We start from the raw sequence: 27,535 nt of genomic DNA on the forward strand, positions 1-27,535 counted from the left end.
GTAAATAGCTCTCTCCAGTTCTGGAGATTTTCAGGGAAAAGGGTCTTACATATAAAGTGATTATCCAGCTGAAACTCAATGCTTATGAAAGAAGAATAAAATAGATTAAGATTAGCTACCTCTAAACTTAAGCCCTCATAACACAAAAGTAAACTAGAAGGCTGGCGATGCAGCTTGGTAGGAGAAAGCCCTCATGGCATGCACAAAGCTTGTCCTTGAGTTTGTCCCACAGCGCCACACATGTCAAGCAAAGAAAAGATGAAAGAAACTAGGCAACTTTTAATTTAACGTTACTTTTCTTCATATTAGAATGAGTTACTCTCGTTAAAATTTTCTCAGCTATACTATTCAGAATCTTATTCAGTGGAAATGCTTTCCAAACTCTACAAAGATCAACAAGCCATTAGCTGACGCAATAGCTCTAGCATTGCTTCAAAAGGCGAAATTTCATGTTGATCCCCAGAAACAAGCGTGCCTCTGATAAGCAAGTCCAAAGAGTACACCGTGCTGGGTTCCCTTACCTGCACTGAGCTCTTACTTGAATTGGCCTCTCTTCAAAACCTCAAGGTGGATCTGACCCATTAGAAAACCTAACTCAAGGCTTCATTTCCAGCTGCCACTCTCTGGAGTTCTGAGCAGACAGTGTCTCTCCTGGAACCACACAAGGACTCAGTCACTGGAAGAGGATTGAGCAGAATCATGAACCTTGTCCTGGACCTCCTCTTGCTTCTGTTCACCATTATCTACTCCTACTTGGAGGCACTGGTGAAGTTTTGCCTTCCCCGAAGGAGGAAATCAGTGGCGGGGGAGACTGTTCTCATCACTGGAGCTGGGCATGGAATAGGCAGGCTGACTGCCTATGAATTCGCAAAGCGGAAAAGCAGACTGGTTCTATGGGATATTAATAAGGTAAATAAACCTGCCAGTCTTTTTAACATACAAAGTGAGACCTATGTTTTCTAAAGGATTTGAATTAGCATCTGCTTCTCTTTGAACTTTTCTTTTCCAAAGTGTGATAAATTCCCTGGAGTCTTACTGTACATTTACATTAGATTGATTAGCGACTATGTTTTGTTTTGTTTTGTGCCAGTTCTGGAACTTGAACTCAGGTGCTGTTCCTGAGCTTTTTTGCTCAAGGCAAATGCAAGACACTTGAGCTACAGCTCCATTGCTGGCTTTTCTTTTTTTTTTCTTTTCTTTTCTTTTTTTTTTTTTTTTTTTTTTTTTGGTGGTTAATTGGAGACATAGTCTGATGGAATTTCCTGCCCTGGCTGGCTTCAAACCACAATGCTCATATCTCAGCCTCCTGAGTAGCTAAGATTATACATGTGACCCATTGGTACCCAGCTTAGCAGTGACTTTTAATATGCAGGCTTTGAAGTTGATAACAAAAATGTAGTAGGTGGCACCTGCCAAGCTGTTGAAATTAGGCCTCTCACATTCCCCCAAGCTCAGTTGAGTTTTTTCATTCCTGCAATGGGGATAGCAAGTTACTGAAAAGGGCCAAATTGGTCAGTGGACATTCTGTTGAGCAAAGAATAATTTTATACTTTTTAAAAAGCGGATGTGTGTGTGTCTTTGTGTGCATGTGCATGCTTGCCAATACTAGAGCTTGCATTCAAGACCTGTGCTCTCACTTGGCTTTTTTTGTTGTCGTTGGTCACAGACTTGAACTCTTTTAGTCAAGACTCTACCACTTTGAGCCACAGCTCCACTTCCAGTTTATCTGGAGATAAAAGTCCCATTGACTTTACTGGCCAGGCTGGCTTTGAACTACGATTGTCAGATCTCAGCCTCCTGAGTAGCTATAACTACAGGCATGAGCCAACAGTACCTGGTATACTTGGCTTTTTTTTTTTTAATATCAAGGCTGGTGCTGTACCACTTGAGGCACACCTCCACTCCATTCCTAGATTTTTGGTGGCTAGATGGAGATAAGAATCTCAGTCATTTTTCTGCCCAGACTGGCTTCAAGCTATGATCCTCACATCTTAGGTGCCTCGATAGCTAGAATTGTAGACATCAGCCACCAACAGTTGGATTAGATTTTCATGCTTTTAAAAGACTGTCGAAATAAAGGTTGGGAATGTGGCTAAGTGGTAGAGTACTTGCCTAGCATGCATGAAGCCCTGGGTCCAATTCCTCAATGCTACATAAACAGAAAAACCCAGAAATGATACTGTGGTTCAAGTGGTAGAGCACTAGCCTTGAGCAGAAAGGCTCAGGGACAATGCCTAGGCCTTGAGTTCAAGGCCCAGGACTGGCAAAAATAAATATCAAAATTAAACCAAGCTGAGTGCCAATGGCTCACACCTGTAATCCTAACGACTCAGGAGGCTGAGATCTGTGGGTCATGGTCCAAAAATCAACCCAGGCCTGAAAAATCCATGAGATTTTTACCTCCAATTAGCCACCAGTAAACCAAAAGTAGCACTGTGGCTCAGCATGGTAGAGCACTAGCCTTGAGCTGAAGACCTCATGAATAGCGCCCAGGCCCAGAGTTCAAGACCAACTACAACTCCCCACACAAGAAAACAATTAAAACAAAGAAAGAAACAAATAGCATGAAGCAGAAATCTATGTGATATTTTAAAGAAACAAATTTGGCAAGTACTACTCGGGGAAGAGAATGATATAAGTTAAATGCTTACCATGATGGCTGGTACATGGTGAACATTAGTTGTGTTAAAAAAAAAAAAAAAAAAAAACAAAACCCTGGGGCCGGGAATTTGGCCTAGTGGTAAGAGTGCTTGCCTAGCATGCATGAAGATCCGGGTTCTATTCCTCAGTACCACATACATAGAAAAAGAGCTGGAAGTGATACTGTGGTTCAAGTGGTAGAGTTCTAGCCTTGCGAAAGCCCAAAGACAGTGCGCAGGCCCTGATTTCAGTCTCCACGACTGGCCAAAAAAAAAAAAAAAAGATTAAAAAGAATCTATGTACACCCAGATGCTGGGGGCTCATGCCTATAAACCTAGCTACTCAGGAGGCTGAAATCTGAGGATTGCAGTTCAAAGCCAGCCTGGGCAGAAGAGAAAGTCCATGAGACCCTATCTTCAATTAACCACCATAAAACCGGAAGTGGCTCTGCGGCTCAAAGTAGTAGAGCACTAGCCTTGAGCTGAAGAGCTCAGGGATAGCACCCAAGCCCAGAGTTCAAGCCCCATGACAGACAAAAAGAAAAAAAATACCTATGTATCATTAGGCTCTCTCTTTAGTATTTGTATTTTTCTTACACTGCGATTTCCAAATACTAACTACTCATCATCAATGCAAATAAACTTTAATCTTATATTACTTTTCCTTCAGTAAAACCATGGATATATATATATATGCCCAAAAAAGTTTATGAATTTCAAAGTCAGGAAATTTTTGAAGTACTTTTTTTTTGCCAGTGGTGAGGCTTGAACTCAGGGCCTGAGCACTGTCCTTGGACTTTTTTTTCCTCAAGGCTAGAGCTCTACCACTTGAGCCACAACACCACTTCCAGCTATTTTTTTCTAAGTATGCGGTACTAAGGAATAGAACCGGGGTCTTGGTGCATGCTAGGCAAGCATACTACCACTAGGTAAAACTCCCAGCCCCTTTGAAGTATTTTTTGAGAAGCTGATTAGGATTTTGTTTTTTTTTTTGCTAGTTCTGGGCTTGAGCTCAGGGCTTGAGCACTGTCCTGGGACTTTCTCAAGGCTAGAGATTTACCACTTGAGCCTCAGCACCACTTCGGCTTTTTTCTATGTATATGGTACCAAGGAATCGAACCCGGGTCTTCGTGCATGCTAAGCAAGCACTTTAACCACTTGGCCAAACTCCCGGCCCCGCTGATTGGGATTTTAACTGTCACATTGAGATTTTTGTTCTTTGTTGTCATGTCTCATTGTTCACTATTTTCTTAGACACTTCAAGATGTCTCTAAAACCTAGGGAACAAATTGTCTGGCCCTCTCTGGATGGTAGAGAATATTATTCAAGAAAAGTTGTTACTTCTTTACTCTTCAGATATAGCTGTATGTACATGATGAGCTGATAAAAAATGCATGACAAAAAAAATGATTTGGCATGGGTCTGGTTTTCCAAGAGATTCTTGTGAAACTTCTAGAATAGGCAAGAACTTACAAGTTGAGAAAACTGTTGTCTGCTCTTCTCCGGTATTTATTTTTTTTAAAGCATAACTATTATAAATCCATGAACAAGACGATGAAATTTAGTCTCCCAATCTCTTTCTAGATGTATTATTTGGGGAGTGGGCTGTGCTTACTTCATGTTTTTTCTTAATTTTTAAATTTCTAATAGTAAGATGGATACCGGTGATTCACACATAGGATTTGCTATGTGATCTGAGGATCACAATTCAAAGCCAGCCCAGGCAGAAAAGTCCATGAGATTGAGATGATTTTTTTTCTTTTTTGGCCAGTCCTGCGCTTGAACTCAGGGCCTAGGCACTGTCCTTGGGTTTTCTTAAGGCTAGAGCTCTACCACTTGAGCTACAACACTACTTCTGGCTTTTTTTTCTGTATATGTGGTACCAAGGAATCAAACCTGGGTTTTTGTGCATGCTAGGAAGCACTCTACCACTAGGCCAAACTCTTGGCCCTGAGTCCATGTGATTCTTATCTCCAATTAACCACAAAAAGTCAGAAGTGGAACTGTGGTTCAAGTCCCTTAAGGGACAGCTCAGAGACAGCACCCAGGCCCAGAGTTCAAGCCCCAGGACTAGAGGAAAAAAATTCTAGTAATAAGAGAAACATAAAAATTAGAAAGAAGTCCTAAAATTATTTAAAACTTCTTTTAACTGGAAGGGCAAAGAATCTAACTTTGTAAATTCTCTTTGAATCCCAGAATTTCATGGTTAGACATTGAAGCTATTCCATAATTTACCATAAGGCTGTACATGTAACTCCAATTTCCTTTGGTCCAGGAAGCTACCGAGTGCCTTTTGTAGGTTCTTTTTCCCTTCCAAGATATTAGGCATAGCCTTTGAACTTAAAGTGCTGCTTTAGAACTCAGTGAGCAGGGAAGTGACTGTGCCCAGTGCAGTTGACCCTAAAGCAAAAAGACAGGGCAATCCTTCTTGCTGTGTGTTAGCTTCAGTGATAACACTGGAGACTGACAAAGCTTCGGTCAGAGCTTCTGATGCAAGTTCTGAAATAAAAGGCAAAATGCACAGTACACAGTGGTTCTTGCCATCTGACAACAAGCAAGCTTCCAGCTGAAGCTGAAGTCAGTGAAAAAGACTTCCAACACACTCCTCATTTTACTCGTGCAATCTCCAAATAGACAGGACACCGAATTTGCTACTGGATTTCATCTCTTGGCTGCTACTCCAGGGTAATAGTAAAATACAAAGGACCCCCGGGAGGCCACCAAGCTAGGGAAAACTGCCTGACTAATGTTAGATGGTGGATCCCAACAATAGTACCATAGTACATTCAACCTCATAGGACAAGAAAAGGACTTTTCAGACATTCTTGTTTCTTCATCATAGAAAAGAGCTTGCAGCTGTGAAAGGAGAAAGTGTAACTGTGGGGGAGAGGGTGAGGAGGTGATGCTGGTCCTAGAACTCGAACTCAGGGGCTGGAGTGCTGTCTCTGAGCTTCTTGCTTAAGATTAGTACTCTACTGCTTGAACCACATCTCCACTTAGAGGAGATAAGAATCTCATGGTCTTTCTACCAAGCTGGCTTTGAAACTTGATCCACAGATCGCAGCCTCCTGAGTAGCTAGAATTACAGGAGTGAAACCCTAGTGCCCAGTGAGAAAGTGTAATGTTTAATGATAATCCTCCCTATATAAGTCAATAGGTACCAAAACTTGAAGAAAATGAAAAATAAAATTTTCAAGAGGGAAGCATAGTGGCTCAAACATCTACTCTCAACTGCTGTTCCAAAGGCAGGAAAACCACAGTGCTAATGTCTCTGTGTCCCCAAGTTGTGTACAAAACTATGTCTAAATGACATTTGAGCCAGTGGTCCTGGCCTGTCTTCACTCAGTCACCTGAAGAACATCCCATGATGTCTTAGGAGAATAACATGGTCTCCACGTGGAATTTTTCTCAAATTAGGATCCTTTTTTCCCCTTCATTTCTTGTCTCACACAAGAAAAATGTACAGGCTCAAGTGGTACTCTGCTACTTGAGCCACACTTCCCTACCTGCTTTTTGCTGGTTAGTTGATGATAAAGAGTCTCACAGACTTTCCTGCCAAGGCTTCGCACTTGGATCCTTAGATGTCAGTCTCCTAAGTAGCCAGGGTAGCTGGCAGCTAGGCATGAGCCAATAGTGCCTGCTTAGAATTGTGACTTGCCACAATAGTTGGCGCTCATCCAAGTTGTATTAAACTAGCTACTGAATCTTCCCTCCTTCTCTGTACTCAAATCTGTCTATATCACCTCAAAGTGTAGGATCATCCAGAATATCCTTCATTCTGCAAATGTAGCTTGGTTTAGACAATCTGCCTGCTACGGAACCTCCAAAGGAAAAGCTGAAAACACAAAAACAGAAAAGATGTTTTTTGCTGGCTAGTTTCTTTTTGCGTTATTGTTTGTGTTGCTTTTGCTTTTCTTCTACAAGACCCAAGCAGAAAAGCTAGGTATAATCTTATCACCAATTGGGCAAAAAAAATTTTTACAAATTATTAAATACATTTTCCACTCTGCTGAATCTGGGGTTTTGTTTTTTTTTTTCTGAGTACTTTAGATTACATTTTATTTTTCACAAACTTAATGTTTCAGTGAAACACCATAGCCTTGTAGAAGAGACAGATATAAGCAGATTTCTCATTTCACTATATTTGTATAAATTGGTCCATCAGCGTTTGCTTTAGATACAGGAATTCTGTGTACTTACTGTGTGCTATACACTTATATGTGAATGACTAGCAAAATCTCTGTGTTGTTTCATTTTACAGAATAGTAATATTGTACAGTGTTTAGATGTTGGTTGGGGTGGGGGTTTGTTTTTTATTGTGTTTTTTTTCAATTTCAGCGTGGTGTGGAGGAAACTGCAGCGGAGTGCAGGAAACTAGGGGTCCAGGTGCACGCATATGTGGTGGACTGCAGTAACAGAGAGGAGATCTACAACTCCGTGAATCAGGTGAGGCGCAGGTCACCAGCAGCAGAGGGCTTGCAGCTCCTGCCAGTGATGGGGGAAAGGAAATTAGACTGGAGAGACAGATGGTGGAAGGGACAGCATTAATCAAGATGAATTGTACACATAAGTTCACATGTGGAATTGAAACCCCATTCTACAACCATTTAAAGATAACAAATTAGTCTTACCTACCAAATGAAGTAGCTGTGAATATATATACATATATGCACACATACATATATATAAATATACATATGTGCATATACATATATACATATACATATATGCCATGGATAGATTGACAAATAGATAGATTCAATTTTTTTTTTGGCCAGACCTGAGGCTTGAACTCAGGGCCTAGGCACTGTGCTTGGATTTTTCTCAAGACTAGTGCTCTACCACTTGAGCCAAAGCACCACCTTTTTTCTGTTTATGTGGTACCAAGGAATCAAACCCAAGGCTTCGTGCATGCTAGGCAAGCACTCTACCACTAGGCCAAACTCCCTGCCTCAATTGTTTATTCTTTTTAAATTCAATTTAATTTAATTCAATGATCCTATTAGCTACACGTTCTAGATAAGCAAGTTAAGACTCAAAAGAGGTTAAGCCAGACAAAGGTCATGTAGCCTGTGGGTGGTGAAAGCAGGATTATTCAATTAGTACTTTAGAATTATTTTGTCAGGGGCTGAGAGTGTAGTAGAGAGCCAGCCTAGCAAGCCTAAGGCTCTGAGCTCTGAGTTGAAGCTTTAGTAAGGGGTTGGGGGAGAAAAGAACAAAAACAGGTGATAATTATCATGATTTATGTAGTGCAAATGCTAATTTTACTTTTTTTCATACATTTTGTTAATAAACTTTCAAAGAGCTCATAATAACACTAGTTACTGAAATGCAGATGTTTAACATTTTTAGCCCATCTTTTTGGCAGATTTCTTTATATCTACTATTTGAGCTAGAAATTTTTTCATGGCTGAACTCTTAGATACTTCGCTTCACCCAGTAGGATTTTGTTTTTAAATCTATCCCTGAGTGGTATTCGTGCCAAATCTTGAGTTTAAATAGCAGGCTTCCTGAATGTGTTCTTTCCGTTTGAAAGGTAAAGAAAGAAGTGGGTGATGTGACCATCATAGTGAATAACGCAGGCGCAATCTACCCAGCTGACCTTCTTAGTACTAAGGATGAAGAGATTACCAAAACGTTTGAGGTCAATATCCTAGGACACTTTTGGGTAAGTGTGAATCAAAAATACCTCTGATGGCTGGGAGGGTGGCTTAGTGGTAGAGTGCTTGCCTGGCATGCACGAAGCCCTGGGTTCCATTCCCTAGTACCACATACACAGAAAAAAAGCCAGAAATGGTGCTTTGACTCAAGTAACAGAGTACTAGCCTTGAGCAAAAGAAGCTCAGGTACAGTGCTCAGGCTCTGAGTTCAAGCCCCAGAACCGGCAAAAAAAAAAAAAAAATCCTCCTGTGCCTTCTCTCAGGATGCATGAAGTTGATAATCAAGTTCATGTATTTCGGGTGGGAAATTTGAGTGGGAATTTATTTCTTAACATAAGCATCACCAGAAGTCCCAGAGTCTCTGACAGGAAGGAAGCGTGTCAAATAGACACAGTCTACCAGGGTGTATGCCACTTGGTCTGTCTTATCTACAAGTACCTAACACAGAACCTGGCGTGGCCCTGATCTTCAACAAATGTTTGTGGAGTTTTATTGTCAATGCACATTTATTCAAAGTAAATATATACAATGAACCATCATCTGTAACCTCCCTTTATGGAATCTTAGAAATAAAAAGGTATCAGAAGTACCCGAGACATCTAAAACTCTTCTAGCAGAGGATTACAATAGCCCAAACCCTAGATACATAAGGCCTTATAGGATGAGGCCCAAATTAATGGACCTACAGGACATGGAAACAAGAGCTTATTTATAAGTGACTGTTATTCTTTATGTATTGTGTTTTTCTTTCTTGTGTTGCCCTTTGGTTAATCTCATATTGCTGCAGTATCCCACTTTGCTACCTGGTATATTATATAGATGTTTACTTGTTTATTTGAAATAGGAGGGGAAAAATGAGGGGAGAGGTGGAGGGAGGGAAATGGGGACAAAAACGTGAGAAAGGATATCAGTGTGTGAGAAGTATGCACCCTCTGTCTGGTGAGTATAACTGTAACCCCTCTATACATTGAAATAAAAAAATTTTTTTTAAATCATAAAAGAAAAAAAAAGTACTCCAGGAATCAGTGGCTCACACCTGTAATCCTAACTACACAGGAGGCTGAGATCTGAGGATCACAGTTAAAAGCCAGCCCAGGCACAAAAGTCCAGGAACTCTTATCTCCAATTAACCACCAGTAAACCAGAAGTGACGCTGTGGCTCAAGTGGTAGAGCACTAGCCTTGAGCTGAGAAGCTCAGAGACAGCTCCCAGGCCCAGAGTTCAAGCCCCACAACCACCAAAAAAAAAAAAAAAGGTATCAGAAGTAACTATTTCAATGTATACAAGGGTACGGGTGATTTAGAACTCTGAAACTTATGGCATGCTGAAAGTTAGACATCTATAAGAACTCAAAAGACCTCTCTTACAGATGGGCACAGCAGCTCATACCTATTATCCCAGCTTCTCCAGAAGTGAAGGTAGGGAGTCTCATAGTTTGAGACTACCAAAAGTAGTCGTTTTGGACTACTAAAAGTTAGTGAGACACCCCTCATCTGAACAAATAAGCTGATTATGAAGGCTTATACCTGTTTTCCAGGTACACCGAAGGCATATGTGGAAAGATTGCAGTCTAAGGTTGACCCCAAATAAAAATTGTGAGATCATATCTGAAAAAAATAACTCATGCAATGAAGGAGGTAGATGCATGACTTAAGTGGTACAGCCCCTACCTAGCAAGCCTAGACTTTGAGTTCAAACTTCAGTACTGCTAGGGAGAAAGACAGAGAGGGGGAGAAATAGGAGGGAGAGGAAAAGGGAGAGGGGCAAGAGAAGGAGATTTAACAATTGGTTAGACTGAAGTAAGATTTCAAAATTAACATAGAACACAGGGAAAACCAGGGTTCTGGAAGATCATATTTCCCAGTCTAATTATTGAGCCCACCAGACTTTTGGGAGACTTCTATATTGTTATCTGCAGCTAAACAAGATATCATACTCAAACCTGTAAGTTTAGCAACACCAGAAAAAGTTCCCTCTTGGCTTACAGTTTCTGAGGGCCAGGAAGATGCAGTCAGCTTGGTTTTACAGTTCTGGCTCTATAAATTTGCACAGAATCTATGGGAAGTGGTCTATAAAATTTGAATACAGCATTTTTTATATTTCTCACAGAATGATAAAGCTTTTTGGAAAAAAAAGACTTCTGTTTCCTATAACAGTCATAAATATTGGTACAAATAGCATTATTATACAAATATGGAGATAATGAATCTACTCTGGGCACATCATGGTTGTGGATCAGAATGGAAATCTTAATTGATTTTATTAAGCTGTGTCGATATATATACATAAGGTTTCAGATCTTCCAATTGAAATGATAAAGTCTCAAACCCAAACCTTACAAAGTCACAGGCTAATACAGGGAATTCCTTCTGATATAAAAACTCTGAATTTCTCCCTCAATAATATTATATGGACTAGGAATGTGGTTCAAATGCCTATCTAGCAAGCCCAAGTACCTGGGTTCAAACCCCAGAACAGCAATAAGAAAAATGTCAGTAATAATAATACATGAATAGTAATATACTCTTTGGGAGTGGAGTATAGCTCTATGATACAGTGATTGCTTATGATGCATCTCTCCCAGCCACACAAACAACAACGAGAAGAATATGGCAGGCTGTGTTGGTGCTGGTGGCTCATGCCTGAATTCCCAGCTATTCAAAAGACTGAGCTCTGAGGATCAAGACTTAGTTAGGCAAAAAGTCCATGAGACAAAGTGGAGGTGTGGCTCAAATATTAGAGCACCAGCCTTAACTGCAAAGGCCAAGCAAGAGTGCAAGACCCAGTTGGGTACCAGTGCCTCTTGCCTGTAATCCTAGCTACTCTGGAGGGTGAGATCTAAGAATCTCAGCCATATCTGAGATCTGAAGTAAGGCCAGGCAGGAAAGTCCATTAGACTCTTATCTCTAATTAATTACCAAAAAGCTGGAAATGTTGTTCCAGCTCAAAGTGGTAGATAGCCTTGAGCAGTGACAACAACAACAACAACAAAAGCAAAAAAACTCAGGGACAACATCCAAACCTTGAGGTCAAGTCCCAGGACTAGCACACAAGAGAAGGAAGGAAGGAAGGAAGGAAGGAAGGAAGGAAGGAAGGAAGGAAGGAAGGAAGGGAGGGAGGGAGGGAGGGAGGGAGGGAGGGAGGGAGGGAGGGAGGAAGAGAGGGAAGAAGGGAGGGGGAGGGAGGGAGGGAAGGAGGGAAGGAGGGAAGGAGGGAAGGGAAGAAGGAGGGAAGGGAGGGAGGAAAGGAGGGAGGGAGGGAGGAAGAAGAAGGGAAGGAGGGAAGGGAGGAAGGAAGGAGGGAGGGAGGGAGGAAGAAGGAGGGAAGGAGGGAAGGAGGGAAGGGAGGAAGGAAGGAGGGAAGGGAGGAAGGAGGGAAGGAAGGAAGGAAGGGACAAATGGACGAAGGGAGGGAAGGAAGGGAGGAAAAAGAAAGACAGAACCAGAATACTGTGACATATCCAGAGTCCTTCTGAAGTGCTGGCTCAAACCAACAAATGTTCATTTTCTTTTTTCTTACTATTTGTGTAGACATGAGCATAGAATCATGTCATTGTGAAAGCTCTCTCAAATGCCGTTCTATCTTAACAAACCCTTAGCAGACCCTGTGTAGGTGTCATTGTTGTTCTTTCTCACCAACTTTCAGGTCACCAAAGCTCTTCTTCCATCCATGATAAGGAGAAATTATGGTCACATTGTCACCGTGGCTTCTGTGTGTGGCCATGGAGTGATTCCTTATCTCATCCCATACTGGTGAGTATTATTTACAAATGGTACCATTATTTCCTTAGTTATCTTTTGAATCAGTACTGGGGCTAGAATTCCTGGCTTCAATCACTTGCTCAGATGTTTTACTCTTGTGGCACTCTACTATTTGAGCCATGCCTCTAATTTCAATGCTTTGTTGGTTAGTAGAAGATAAGTGTCTCTTAGCCTCCAGAATATCTAGTATTACAGGATGAACCACCAGCCTGGTATTATTTGCCTACTTTTAAATGTTCACAACATTATAATTCATACTTACAGCATTTCTATTTTATTTATTTTTTTTTTGCCAGTCCTGGGCTTGAGCTCAGGGCCTGAGCACTGTCCTTGGACTTTCTCAAGGCTAGAGCTCTACCACTTGAGCCTCAGCACCACTTCTGGCTTTTTTCTATGTATGTGGTACCGAGGAATCGAACCCAGGTCTTCATGCATGCTAGGCAAGCACTTTAACCACTAGGCCAAACTCCCGGCCCCCAGCATTTCTATTTTAACGTAGAATAATTTTTAAACAATAAAATGAAATAATTTTATTTAAAATTCTTTTTTAATTTTTTGAAAACTTCTCGGTTGAACAATATAATAAAATGATATCTCCAGAAAGGATGGGTCCATTATATGCTAGAATGATTAGATGTTGATCAAAGAATTAGACAATACACAAACTACCCAGCAAACGATGCAGAGGTTTGAACACAAGTCTCTCTTGTGGCCTGGGTGCCCAAGATGAAGAAACCTCTGGATTAAAATATATTGCTGTGTGCAGTAAAAGTTCCTCTGTGTGTGTTGTGTGCATACACAGGCATGAGAAAAAGAGAGAGAGCCAGAGAAAGAGAGAGAGAGAGAGAGAGAGAGAGAGAGAGAGAGAGACTGGAGGAGGCTGAGATCTGAGGATAGCAGCTCAAAGCCAGCTCAGTCACAAAAGTCCATGAGACTTAACTCCAATTAACCACCAGAAAACCAGAAGTGGCAGTGTGGTTCAAGGGATAGGATGTTATCCTTGATGCGGAAGAGCTCAGGGACAGCACCCAGGCCCAGAGTTCAAGCCCCATCACCAACCAAAAACAAACAAACAAACAATCCCAAGGCCCTGAGTTCAAGCCCCAGTACTAGCATCAAAAATAAATAAGTGAGAAAGAAAGAGAGCACCTACTTGATTAAATGACACAGATGCCCTATGATGGACATAAAAAGAAGGGGGATGAAGGCACTGTTTACTAAATATTCTTTCTTTGAAAACTCTTATAATATCTCACTTATTTTCCTACTTCTGTTTTATATTAATCTCAGAAATTTTCTACCAACTCATGGAATATTATCGGGTCTTGAAAGTTGTTGATTTATATATACACATTCAAAATTCAATCTAGGTATAGAACAGACAATGTGTGGCATGGCATGTATTCAGAGGGATATTTAAAATTTGAATCCCCAACGAAGGCAAAGCCGGGGGAGAAAGAGTACCACAGGGTGGACAGGAACTCAGATAAATGGCAGTGCAGGCAGAGCAAGGTGCCATTGTAGACATATATGGCTTTTAAAGCAGTGTCTACTGGAGGTAAAAGCCAACACTCTGAAAACTTTACAAGAAGGAATAGGAGATACATTAGACCTCCTTGGCACAGGTCAAAACTTTCTTTATAAGGACCAAGAATCACAACAAATCAGAGAAAGGCTGGGACTGCATTAAACTGCAGAGCTTCTGTATGGCAAAGGACATAGGAATTAGGAAGCGTACAGAGTGGGAGAAGATCTTCACCAACCATACAACAGACAAAGGCCTCATATCTAAAATATATCAACAGCTCAAAAAATTGAATCAATCCAAAACTAATCTCCAAAGTAACAACCATCCCATTAAAAAATGGGTCAAAGACTTAAAGAGAATCTTGTCTGAAGAAGAAACAAAAATGGCCTATAGACACATGAAGAAATGCTCAACATCTCTGGTCATAAAAGAAATGCAAATCAAAACAACTCTAAGATTCCACCTCACTCCAGTCAGAATGGCCAGGATCAGGAAAACTAATAACAACAGATGCTGGAGGGGATGTGGCCAGGAGGGATCACTACTACACTGTTGGTGGGAGTGCAAACTCGTTCAACCACTATGGAAAGCAGTATGGCAGTTCCTCAAAAGACTAAACATAGAGCTCCCCTGTGACCCAGCAATTCCACTACTTGGCATTTACCCAATCATCCAGAAACAAGGACATACTAAACCCACCAGCACAACAATGTTCATTGCAGCACTATTTACCATAGCAAAGATATGGAACCAACCTAGATGTCCCTCAGTTGATGAGTGGATCAACAAGATGTGGTATTTGTACACAATGGAATTTATGCTGCTGTCAGAAAGAATGACATTGCCCCATTTGCTAGGAAATGGAAAGACTTAGAAAAGAATCACATTAAGTGAAGTAAGCCAGACTCAAAGGAACTTAGGCTCAATGGTTTCCCCCATTTGTCATAATCAGTAGAAACCTTGGACTCTACTAGCAGAGATTTGCAATAGAGCAAAACCTTGATACAAAAGACCATATAGTAGGACGCTAAATGAAAGGATCTCTAGGATATGGAAACATAAGCCATATAATGAATGATTGTTTTTCTTAAGGTACTATGTTATCTCTCATCTCTTTTGCTGTCCCTTGGTTATCTCATATTGTTACAGTATCTCACTTTGTTATTTGATATATCAAATATATTTGTATTTGGTTATTTGAAATTGGATAGGGAACAGGGGAAAACAAGATGAGGGGTGGGGGTGGCGGGGAGGGAAATGGGGACCAAGACATGTGAAAGGGTATCAATGTATAGGAATTAATGCATCATCTATCTCGCAAATATCATGTAACCCTTCTATTAATTACAATAAAAAAATATATAAAAAATGAAAAATAAAGCAGTGTCTAGGGGCCAGGAGTGTGGCCTAGCGGTAGAGTGTTTGCCTAGCATGCACAAAGACCTGGAGTCGATTCCTCAGTACATAGTAAAAAGCCAGAAGTGCTACTATGGCTCAAGCAGTAGAGCGCTAGCCTTGAGAAAACCCAAGGATAGTGCTCAGGCCTTGAGTTCAAGCCCTAGGACTGGAGGGGGAAAAAGTGGTGTCTAATACCTTAAAACTCTACATAAGAATTTCACAATGACTCTACATAGGAAAAAAATTAGAATAGTTCATAGCACTTACTATAAGGCACTGTAAAGAAATCATGTCGGAAAGCCAAAACAAACAAAAAAAAAAAAAAGAAAGAAAGAATTTTATAGCCAAAGGCCTGGAGATCTGACTCACACCTGTAAACCTAGCTACTCATGAGGCTCATTGAGAGGACTAAAGTTCAGAGCCAGCTCAGGTAGGTAAGAAAGTGTACAAGACTCTCTTCTCCAAGATAACCAAATGAAAGCCAGACTGATGGCATAGGACAAGTGACAGACCACCAGCCATGAGCAAACAAGTTGTATGAGCCTGAAGCATTGAGTTCAATCTCAAGTGCTGGCAAAAAGTAAGTACAATATAGTGACTAGAAAACATTTTGAAACTTGAATGAGTTGAATGGAAAAATCTCACATTAAATTGGTCAAAGTTCTTATTGTTGTCTTACTATCATTGGTTGTTGAGAAATGAGTTACAGAGGTTGAGGGTACAGCTCAGTGGTAGATTGGATTCTTAGCATGTTCAAGGCCCTGGGGTCAATCTCTAGCACCAAAAAAATTTTTTAAAAAGAAATTCAGAATTCTGTTAAATAATATAAGAAAATGAAAGTCTTTTTTATCTTCTCAGGAAAATCTCAACTAGAAGATTCTAGGTGTTTTAGTGCTTGTTCTCAAACAAATGGCTTCCTGCTGCTCACAGGAAGCTAGGGACTGTAGCACAGTGTTGTTTGTTGAGTAACAATGCTTGGGTGATTGTCTTACAGTTCCAGCAAGTTTGCTGCTGTTGGCTTCCACAAGGGTCTCACCGCAGAACTTGAGGCATTGGGGAAAACTGGCATCAAAACCTCATGCCTCTGCCCAGTTTTTGTGAACACCGGATTCACCAAAAACCCAAGTACAAGGTGAGAAAAAAAAAATCACAGGAAGCCGGGCATGGTGGCTCATGCCTATAATCATAGCTACTCAGGAGGCTGAGATCTGAAGATCATGGTTCAAAGCCAGCCAGGGGCACTAATATATGTGAGACTCATCTCCAATTAACCACTGGAAAACTGGAAGTGGTGCTGTGGCTCAAGGGATAGGGCGGTAGCCTTGAGCTGAAGAGCTCAGGGACAGCACCCAGGCCCAGAGTTCAAGTTCCATGACCACCACCACCAACAACAACAAAAAAAACCATATTAGGAACCAGCACTTGTAATCTTAGCTACTCAGGAAGCTGAAGTATAAGGAGCATGGTTCAAAGGCAGCCCAGGTAAGAAAGTCCGTAAGATTCTTATCTCCAACTAATCACACACACACACATACACACACACACACACACACACACACACACACACACACACACACACAGCCTGAAGTGGAGCTGTGGCTCAAGTGGTAGATCAGAAGCCTTGAGCAAAAGAAACTCAGGCATAGCACCCAGACCCCAAGTTCAAGTCCCAGGACCAGATACACACACACACACACACACACACACACACACACACACACACACACACACACACACACACACACACGACTAGCAGTATTGATCAGCTACCAATAACTAAGCAACTGGTATTTATTTGTGCTCAGGAAAAGAATGAACCCGCCCTTGGGCGCCATGCATGGGTGGAAGGGGGTGGTGGGAAGACAAGTACCTCAGGAAATGAGTGGGCTGAAGACGCTTATCTAGGAGAGGGGAGGGAGGGAACCAGGCCTCCACATAGAATCCTAACATCCCTTTCCCTCAGTGGTTATCCTCCAAAAGGCATAACAAGGTGAAACCACATGCCTCTTCAACGCTTCCGTAGTATGATGCCAACACACAGTCCTCTAACATTTTCCAAACTTGACTGGTCCTCCACTCCTTAAGCTTACCTGAAATGCCATGGGCTTTTCCTTGGAGACTGTGCCTTACTAGACTTTGAGGAATGCCAAGAGTCAAGTGTTTCTGTTTGTTTCATTTCCATGGTGATCTATATAGGAGATGACAGGAGGACAGAGATGGCTTTTCTAGCACAGTTCTGGAATACTTTCAGTCCTCATTCCAACATAAAGAAAATGAGGGTTAAGTTCATGATCTAGGGGCCAGAAGTTTGGCCTAGTGGTAGAGTGCTTGCCTAGCATGCACAAAGACCTGGGTTCAATTCCTCAGTACCATATACATAGGAAAAAAAGCCTGAAGTGCTACTGAGGCTCAAGAGGTAGAGTGTTAGCCTTGAGGAAAGCTCAAGGACAGTATTCAGGCCCTGATATCAAGCCCTAGACTGGCAAAAAAAAAAAATCATGATCTAGTGCTTGCTTTGGGCCAGATAGTATAACATTCCATGGTTATGATAGTGGGCTTTAGAGTCATTACTTCCTGAATTTGAGTTCTAACCCCAGCGTCACTAGTATTTGTGGCAATCTAAGCAACACAATGTCCTAATTTCATTCTGTTCCATGTCCCTGATTTACAAGCTTTACACAATAATAAAAGCTGCCTGTCTCATGGAGTTGTTATGAGAAGATTAATATGATACATGCAAAGCCTTAAAACAGTGTTTGACACCTAAGTGTTTGATCAGTTCAGTCAACAAATCCTAGGTCAACATTTTCTGTGTGCCAATACTGGGAAGAGCTTGAACTCAGGACTTAGGAACTGCCCCTTAAATTTTTTGTTCCAGGCTTGTGCTCTTTCTTCTACTTAAGCCACAGCTTTGTCTCCAGCGTTTCTGATGGTTAATTGGAGATAATAGAGTCCTGGACATTCTTGCCTGGGCTTGCTTTGAGCCTCAATTCTCAGATCTCAGCCTCCTAAGTAACTAGAATTATAGGCATATGCCACAGGTACCTGCCATAAGTACAAAGTTGATGAAAAGGTCGGTTTTATTACTGTTACCAATTTAGAAAAAATTAAAATTGAGAGGACAGGTGTGCAGTTCAGTGGTAGGACATGCACATAGCATAGGTGAGGGGCTGGATTTAATCCCTAGCACTAAACTAAATAAATAAATACAACCAAAAAGAGAAATAAATGTATTTTCTTTTCCATCATAGATTGTGGCCAATTTTAGAGTCCGATGAAGTTGCAAGAAGTCTGATAGATGGAATACTTACCAACAAGAAAATGATTTTTGTTCCATCATATATCAATATTTCTCTAATCCTGGAAAAGTAAGTAGAGCACAAAACATCTGACGACACAATAGAACTATTATTATGGACAGTCTTCCACTGTGAAAGCTGCCATGGAAACTCTCCATCCTTAGGTGAAGAGCTGTATTGCCTCTATTATTCCTTTCTCCGTTCTAAAAAAGGATTCTTCTCTTTACACCTACCATCTCTACCAAATCTTTGCTGAAAACTATTCACACCGAAGGAAAAACAATGTTGCTGTTGTTTGAGGGGTTTTTTTGTTTATTAATACCTTTGCATAGTTATACAAAGGGACTTTGGTTCAACATATCATTTTATGAATGCAGTGCACTCAATCAATGTTGACCCTTCCGTCCTTCTCTTCCACCTCTCCCAACCCTGCTCATATCCTCAAGTTACCTCGATCCATTTTCACTCATGTACATTGAGAATGGTGAGTCCATCTGTCCACCCTTCCTCTCTCCATCGGTCTACCCTTTTATCTCTTGACCTTCCCCACCCGTGACAACACAGGTCCAAGAATCCTGGTATTCACTGTGTTAAACTGTGAGCTGTTTGAAGGAATCCTTCCCTGTGTATAACTATGCTTTAGTCAATGTGTTTATGAATATATGCATATGACCTGTAAATATTTTCACTTGTTTATAATTTAGTTCCAGCTTCCACATATGGAAAAATAGTTTTAAGAGAATGTAATATAGTAATATAGTTAACAAAGGCGCTTTTATTTTATTTTATTTTTTTGGCCAGTTGTGAAGTTAGAACTCAGAGCCTGGACACTGTCCCTGAGCTCTTCAACTCACCTACCACGTTGAGCCACAGTGCCACTTCTGGTTTTCTAGTGGTTAATTGGAAATAAGAATCTCATGGACTTTCGGGCCCAGGCTGGCTTTGGACCTGGATCCTCAGATCTCAGCTTCCTGAGTTGCTAGGATTATAGCCTGAGCCACCAGTGCCTGGCTAGTCACTATTTTTTTTTTAACAAAATGTTTCCATTGGAATTGCTTTTTTATCTGTAGATCAGTTGGAGGATACTTAACATATTAACAATGTTGAGTTATTCATTCCAAGAACACAATATTTTTTTTCTTTAAGAAACATTCTTTAGCCTAGAGCAGTGGCTCGTGTCTGTAATCCTAGCTACTCAGGAGGCTGAGATCTGAGGATCGCAGTTCAAAGCCAGCCCCAGCACCAAAGTCTGTGAGATTCTTATCTCCAAGCAACCACCAGAAAACTGGAAGTAGCACTGTGGCCTTGAGTTGAAGAGCTCAGAGACAATGCCTAGGCCGAGAGTTCAACTCCCATGACCAACAAATTATATAGAAATATATAGATATAGATGTAGATATAGATATATATTCTTTAGGGCTGGGAATGTGCTTGTCTAGCATACATGAAGCCCTGGGTTCTATTCCTCAGTACCACATACACAGAAATATAAGCTAGAAGTGGTGCTGTGGCTCAAGTGGTAGAGTGCTAGCCTTAAGCAAAAGAAGCTCAGGGACAGTGCTAAAGCCCTGAGTTCAAGCCCCAGGACTGGCAAAAGAAGAAAGCAAGCAAGTGAGCGAGCAGGAGGGAGAGAGGGAGGGAGAGAGGGAGGGAGGGAGGGAGGGAGGGAGGGAGGGAGGAAGGAAGGAAGGAAGGAAGGAAGGAAGGAAGGAAGGAAGGAAGGAAGGAAGGCAGGCAGGCAGGCATTCTTTAAAATCTTTAGACAAGTTTTCCAAGTCTTTGGTGTTCAAATATCACACATTTTTTCTCAGATTTATCACAAGGAATTTCATGGTTTTATGATGCTATTGTAAACAGCATTTTATAAAGTTTCTCTTCCCCATTGTAGGCTACTATTATCCATTCAATTTTATATTTTGTGCTCACATTTTGCAATATTGCCAAACTTTTCATCTACGATCTACATGCCTTCTCTCTATTCGCTTGCTGCAAACAGTCCAATATCAAATAGGATAAGAGAGGATATGAATGCAAGTACACTTCCTCATCTAAGAAAAAAAGTGTTCCGTCGTTCAAGACTGAGTACAATGACATCTATATATTTTCCCCCACAGCCGCCCTTTATCATGTTAAGGAATTTCCTTTTATTTTTTGCCAGTCTTGGGGCTTAAACATTTTGTTCAAGCCTACCACTCTGCCACTTGTGCCACAGCGCCACTTCTGGCTTTTTGTGTTTATGTGGTTCTGGGAAATTGAACCCAGGGCTTCGTGCATGCTAGGTGAGCATGCTACCACTAGACCATGCTCCCAGCCCATGAATTTCCCTTTTATTGCTGCTTTTTGTTGTTATTGTTGTTTTTGTTTTTATGTCAGTCATAGTGCTTGAACTCAAAACCTGAGCTGTTCATGAGCTTTTGGTTTCAAGGCTGGCCCTCTACCACTTGAGCCACAGCTCTATTTCTGACTTTTGGGTGGTTAATTGCAGAGTCTCCTGAACTTTTTTACTGGGGCTGGCTTTGAACCATGATCTTCAGATCTCAGCCTCTTGAATTGCTATGATTACAGTTGCAAGCTACCAGGATTTTGATAAGAGTTTTTATCAAAAACAGCTTGATTGTACTTTTGCTTCTTTGGGGAGAGTGGGGAAGATGAACTAGGATTTTAATTGTAGGTCTTGCATTCTCTTGTCAAGCTCTCTACTATGTGAGCCACACTTCCAATCCTACATTGGTCTGTAATGTTTCCTCTTCCTCCTGCTCCTTCACCTTCTTTTGACATTTCTTTTTCCTCTTCCTTCTCTTCCTCTTTCATGCTCTTCAGTAATTTCTTCCTCCTCCACTTCCTCCTCCTCCTCCTCATTCCTTTCTATATCTTTCTCTTTCTCCTCTTCCTTTTTCTGTAATTTTTTTCTTTTCCTCTTCTGAGCCTTTTTCTGCCTCCCTTTTTCTTTTTTTACTTCATCTTGTGCTTTTTTTTGTTTCTTCATTTTTATTTTATTTTCTTCAGACAAGGTCTTGCTATGTATCTAAGACTGGCTTAAAACTCACAATCCTGGGCCAAGAGTTTGGCCTAGTGGTAGAGTGCATGCCTAGCCTGCACAAAGACTCTGATCAATTCCTCATTACCACATACATAGAAAAAAGCTGAAAGTGGTGCTGAGGCTCAAGTGGAAGAACTCTAGCCTTGAGAAAGTCCAAGGACAGTGCTCAGGCCCTGAGTTCAAGCCCAGGACTGGCAAAAAAAAAAACAAACAAACAAACAACCCTCACAATCCTTCAACCTTCATCTCATTAGTGATCTGTGTGTGTGTGTGTGTGTGTGTGTGTGTGTGTGTGTGTGTGTGTGTTGGCTCTGGGGCTGGCACTCAGGATCTCATGCTCATTTGCTTTGTTGTGCATGACTGTAATTTTCATAATGAGAAAAGTTTAATTACAAACTTTATTTCTTTAGTAGAGATATTAAAAGTACTTTAGTAAAATTCTTTGTTTTGACATACACTTTGATATTAATATAGTTAGCATATTCGTTCATCTTTCTACTTTAAACCTCCTTAGCTAAAATAGATCATATTAATGCTGAAATTATAAAATCAGAGCTGGGCAGTACAGATATGGCTCATATGGTAGAGTGCCAGCCTTGAATGAAAAAGACCAGTAATAGTGTGAGGCACTGAGTTCAAGCCCCAGTACTGGCACATACACATGCAATGGAAAAAAATAATAAAAATAAAACATAAAATAAATTAGAAAATAAAAAGAAAATAAAATCAGAGCTGACATGCACATGACAAAAATTGTAAAGATACCTCTTCTAGGCATACCCCTATACAATTCTGGGCCTTCAAAATTTTTGTATCATTATGGAATTATCATGGTAGGTCAGCAACAGAGAAACAACTTGCTCATACTCTCTGCACTTAACTTCTGTTACAGAGGCAATTTTATTGGCATGTGCAATTAATAGTATGAAAGTATCTGGGCTGGGAATGTGGCTTAGTAGTAGAGTGCTTGCCTAGCATGCATGGAGCCCTGGGTTCAATTCCTTGTACCACATAAAAAGAAAAGGTTGGAAGTGGCACTGTGGTTCAGATGGTGGAGTACTAGCCTTGAGCACAGAAAGGCTCGGGGACAGTATACCCACTCTGAGTTCAAGTCCCCGGACTGGCAAAAAAAAAAAAAAGAACATTTCTTTGTGCGTGTAGTTAGAAAGACCTACACAAGTTTTCCCAGATTGGGTCTTTCCTCATTCACCCACCTCCCAACCCTCCAAGGCCCAATCAGTAAATCCAGCATTTGTAAACAATACAGGTCAACAATACCAGCTGACTGTATGCAGAACTGGCACTGAAATTCAGAGCCTCGCACTCTTCCTTACCTTTTTCACTGTATCACTTGAACCATACCTCCTTCTAATCCAGCTTTTTGCTATTTAATTGGAGACAAAAATCTGACTGATTTATCAACTCACATTGGCTTTGAACAATGAACTTCAGATCTCACCCTCCTAAGTAGCTACAATTTTAGACATGAGCCACCACCACCCAACATACAAGCTGATTTTTAATATGACTTTGCAAAACATGTCATACACATCAGAAAGACAGACATTGGGGAAGAAAGGCCAGCCTGATAATTCAGGGCTTTGCTGATTAACAACAAAGCAAAAGGAGAGACACTGTGATAGCAAAGATTTAATATCAGAATTTTTCCATCTCTTTTCAAACGCAGGTTTCTTCCAGAACGTGCTTTGGCAGCTATAAGTCGTGTACAGAATATTCAGTTTGAAGCACTGGTTGGTCAAAAAACCAAGAAGAAATAAAATATACCGGAGATGTATGCACACTTATGATCTGAACCTAAGTTTAGAATCAGTGCTGCAACCATTTTTCCCTCAGTGCTATGAATATTAAAAACATTGGTTTGGCATTATCTACAATTGAATAAGTGGGACTAATTGTCTGTATTTCTATTTTTCAAAAATAGAGAACTGAGAAATAAATTTCTACTACTTATAAATAACTCACTCTGAGGTGTTTGTTGTAGCATAAGAAAGAGACTAAGACTAGTGACTGTTACACAACCAAATGAAAAGGTAATAGCTGTGTTTTTTACAGAAAGATTACAAATTTTTGCAAACATTTATTTTTGCCGGTCCTGGGGCTTGAACTCAAGGCCTGAGCACTGTCCTTGGGCTTTTATCAAGGCTAGTGCTCTACAACTTGAACCACAGCACCACTTCCAGCTTTTCTATGTCTGTGGTACTGAGGAATCAAACCCGAGACTTCATACATGCTAGGTAAGCACTCTACCACTAGGCCAAACTCCAGGCCCTTGTGGGAATACTTTATAAAATAAATTACTTAATATTACTAAGCTAAAGGGTCAAATGATGTAAATGTTGCACAAATATTGCCAAATTGTATTCCAAAAGATTGCAATGACGTCTGTTTTGATGGAGGTATTTTTAATTAAAAAATAGTGCTTCAATAAATGTTTTATTCACAAATAAGTTTTAATCTATAAGTAATCTACAGATACCAGATTCTACAGCACAAAGTAATTTTCCTAGTTTTCCATTCTGACAGAAAGGTTCCTACTACATGAAAAATAAAAAGTCAGAAAGCCATACTCACAAACAGGATACTCAGTCTCCTAACATTTCATGTGACTATTCACAATACTAACATAAAGACTTAACACTCAGGCTGAGTGTTACAGTAAAGGAAAAAATGCAAAACTTAAGAGAAACTACATCAAAATTGCCTTTGTACATTAAATGAAAAAAGGCAAACGAAGGACTGGGCATTTTGCCTAGTGGTAGAGTGCTTGCCTAACATGCATGAAGCCCTGGGTTCAATTCCTCTGTACCACACACAGAGTAAAGGCTAGAAGTGGTGCTGTGATTCAAGTGGTAGAGTTCTAGCCTTGAGAAAGCTCAAGGACAGTGCCCAGGTCCTGAGTTCAAGCCCCAAGACTGAAAAAAAAACCTGAAAATGTTACTAAGTATAGATGAAGTGGAAACATATACTGACACGGTAATTTTGTCTTATGTTGGTGATACACAATAGGCAAAATCCTTATGCTTATCTGCAAACCTCAGCCTTCAACATAGATTGATGGAGAATTTTGACATTGCTATAAGTTTGTTCTTTGTGGAACAAAGATGGAAATTTTGTCTTCTCTGCCTCGTGTATGAATTTTTCCTCACAGCATAGTTGTAAATAATTAAGCCATTTTATTTATCTAACCTGGTAAGAGAAACTTTCACACACACTTGATATTGCTAAATCTCAACACCTTGTTCTTTACTTTAGAAAGACCTTGAATATATTTGGATTTTCTCTTCTCTCCTCTTGGGCAATTACTAAATACAAACAGTCTTCTATAAACTGGCTTTAAATTATCTAATCACACACCAGTTAACAAGACATAACCCTCTCCCGAATAAACCCCAGTATTAAGTGCAAAAAAGAAAACTTCCTGCATTTTGTCATTGTTTCTTTGTGTGTGTGTGTGTGTGTGTGTGTGTGTGTGTGTGTGTGTGTGTGTTTTGGTTCTAAGACTTTGTTAAGCAGGCACTCTAAAATCAAGCTCAACACTTGATGTTTTAATTCTAGCTTTTTCACCCTTTATGAGTGAATTTCAGCTAAATGTCTATAAGCACAATAGCTAGATATAGATAGACAGACAGACAGACAGACAGAGAGATTTTTTTTTAAACTAGTGCTGGAGCTTGAAATCAGGGCCTCCTGCTCTTGCTTAGATTTTTTCACTCAAGGCTGACACTGCCATTTCAGCCACATCTCAACTTCTGGCTTTTGGTTAGTTAATTGGAAATAAGAATTTCATAGAATTTCCTGCTCAAGCTGGCTTCAAACCTTGATCCTCAGATTTCAGCTTCCTGAGTAGGTAGAATTTACAAGTATGAGCAGCTTGCTCCCATAGAACAATTAGTGCTCTGTGTGTGTGTGTGTGTGTGTGTGTGTGTGTGTGTGTGTTACCATTTCTCTTCATATTTCAAGTGTGAGCTTCTTCCTTAGAATTTTTCACTGAAGGCCCAAATGTTTTACTGTGACAATCTCCATTTCCTAACTCCCCCAAGGGCCTTCACTCCCACTAAAATTCCAATTTCAGTGGGAAATTTCCTAGGCAGAATTTTTTCTTGTAGAGCTTCTATCTGTATAAGCAATTTGACTAAAGATGTATCATAAGTCTGTGTGCATGTGTTGATGAAGTTATAGAATACTGAAACATTGGTAGATTTTATTATACAGTCAATGCATGTTAAGATGTTTCTTAGTATCCACGTAACATTTTTGTTTGGTCAGGTACCATTTGTGTTTTTTGTTGTTGTTCATTCGTTTGTCTATGAAATAAGCCACTCTATGACAATACCACGCATTTCACCACAAGAATGGATCACAACACTGTTATTACAATATTGTGGCTCTCTGTAGTACTTTTGTATTCAAATAACAGGAATCTTCTCCCCTTTCAATACCCTACTTACCCTACTACCTACCATTTACTCCTTATTACTTCCATCACGACTTTGGACTTTGAATCATCGTTTGTGCTATCTGTGAATGCTGTCATCAAGTCATCAAGTCACTTAAAGATTCTGATTGTACTTTTTTGGTGATAACCACAAATTCAAGAATTATCCAGAGTATAGGGAAACCTGAATCATAAATTTGATTTCTGGCCATGATAAATTCATCATTTGGAATGTTAGACTATAACAGACCATCATATCTTCCAACTATGTCTCATCTTGAAGTCTTCAGGCCTTTCATTGTTCTAAGAATTGATCGCTTTCATATTGACTGAAACCTTGTCCCCTGTACACCACCTGCAGCTCAAGGGGATAAGAGACAGGACAAGATGAGCAATTGCATTTGCATAAAGAATATCTGTCCCTCATCTAGGAGAGCTTAAACCAACCAAGGAAAATATAGCATCATTGCAGCCAAAAAATACATAAATCATTTCCCAGAGCCAGGTGCCAGTGGCTTGTGCATGTAATTCTAAAGACTTAGGAGGCTTAAATCTGGAGGATCTCAATTTAAGACTTGCCTGGGCAGAAAATTTCACTAGATTCCATGTCCAAAATACCCAATAAAACAAACAAACAAAAAAAAATGGGCTGAACTTGAGTTTAAGTGGTAGAGTACCAGCTGAGCAAGCTCCTGAGTTAAAACCCTAGTCCCTCAAAAAAACAAGTATCTCTTGGTATGGAAAACCACAATCTTGAATGCCCTCAGGAAAGAGACGTGTGAACATAAGAGGTGCCTGACCCATGGCATAGAATTCACAGAGGCATGGAGTAAGTGTCCCAGTGGGGCTACTGCAGTCACCAATGCTCGGAACACAGACGATGAGAGTGGATGCACAGGACCGTGTGTGTGTGTGTGTGTGTGTGTGTGTGTGTGTGTGTGTGTGTGTGTGTGTGTGTGTGGTTTAAACAGTGAACTTTGATAGTCCAGAGCCTTGAACTTGACCTATGTCCCCTATGAGTGGCAACAAGTCAGTGTGTGTCCAGCAGCCAATGTTCACATGAAACTACAAAATAATTTCCTTGCCAAGTAACAACAGCTGATACTCACCAGGCTACCATCTTGGGACTCGAGCCTGGGAACAGGGCCTCAGGAGAAACCTCTACATAGAAGTCCCAGCTCACTGGAATATGTTGTCAATCCTATACACAGAAAAGGAGAGCGCACTCCACTGATGACAGACAGAAGCAGCTCTAAAAATGGAATTCAAAAATTTCAAAGAACAAGCTCCAAAGAATCAGGGCCCCTGGAGGGCAGGATCAGGACCAGGTCCTTGCTTGACAGTCTGAGTGATACTGCCAATCATCTCTGCCAGTCTTAAGCATCTCTTAATGGAGCACCAAAGAAAATGTTCAGTTCATCTCAGGAATAAGCTTTATATGACAGATAATGATGTTTTCAAAGGTGAGAGAGCCAGCTAACACTCACCTTCTCCATTTATGCAAGAAACAAAGCCCAAAAGAAGCATGTCAGGGTGGTGGGAGTGTGGCCTAGTGGCAAAGTGCCTGCCTAGCAGGCACAAAGCCCTGGGTTTCATTTCTTGGTGCCACACACACAGAAAAGGCCAGCACTGGTGGTATGCCTCAAGTGGTAGAGCATTACTCTTGAGAAAGCCTATAGACAGTGTCCAGGCCCTGAGTTCAAGCTCCAGTACTGGCAAAAAAAAAAAAAAAAAAAAAAAAGAAATATTTTGTC

At 40.6% G+C, this 27,535-nt stretch overlaps 1 protein-coding gene across 1 annotated transcript; it reads left to right on the top strand.

Moving 5' to 3' along the window:
• The first annotated feature begins 501 nt into the window (after nucleotides 1-501).
• Nucleotides 502-23,297, top strand: Hsd17b13 (hydroxysteroid 17-beta dehydrogenase 13). Its single transcript, XM_090343232.1, has 7 exons — nucleotides 502-909; nucleotides 6,978-7,085; nucleotides 8,176-8,307; nucleotides 11,945-12,051; nucleotides 15,981-16,118; nucleotides 18,238-18,354; nucleotides 23,013-23,297. Exons 1-7 carry the CDS (start codon nucleotides 700-702, stop codon nucleotides 23,101-23,103), a joined length of 903 nt encoding a protein of 300 aa, XP_090199358.1. The 5' UTR covers nucleotides 502-699; the 3' UTR covers nucleotides 23,104-23,297.
• The last annotated feature ends 4,238 nt before the right edge of the window (nucleotides 23,298-27,535 follow it).

Source organism: Megascapheus bottae, chromosome 13 (genome assembly GCF_031878675.1).
Source record: "Megascapheus bottae isolate mThoBot1 chromosome 13, mThoBot2.hap1, whole genome shotgun sequence".
NCBI classification, from domain to species: domain Eukaryota; kingdom Metazoa; phylum Chordata; class Mammalia; order Rodentia; family Geomyidae; genus Megascapheus; species Megascapheus bottae.

What these genes read in the sequence shown, in the direction of transcription:
- Hsd17b13 (XM_090343232.1), top strand. Translation starts at nt 700, where the DNA reads ATGAACCTTGTCCTGGACCTCCTCTTGCTTCTGTTCACCATTATCTAC. An exon ending in TTCTATGGGATATTAATAAG is followed by an intron (nt 910 to 6,977) that starts GTAAATAAACCT and finishes TTTCAATTTCAG; the next exon opens with CGTGGTGTGGAGGAAACTGC. An exon ending in ACCAAAAACCCAAGTACAAG is followed by an intron (nt 16,119 to 18,237) that starts GTGAGAAAAAAA and finishes TTTCCATCATAG; the next exon opens with ATTGTGGCCAATTTTAGAGT.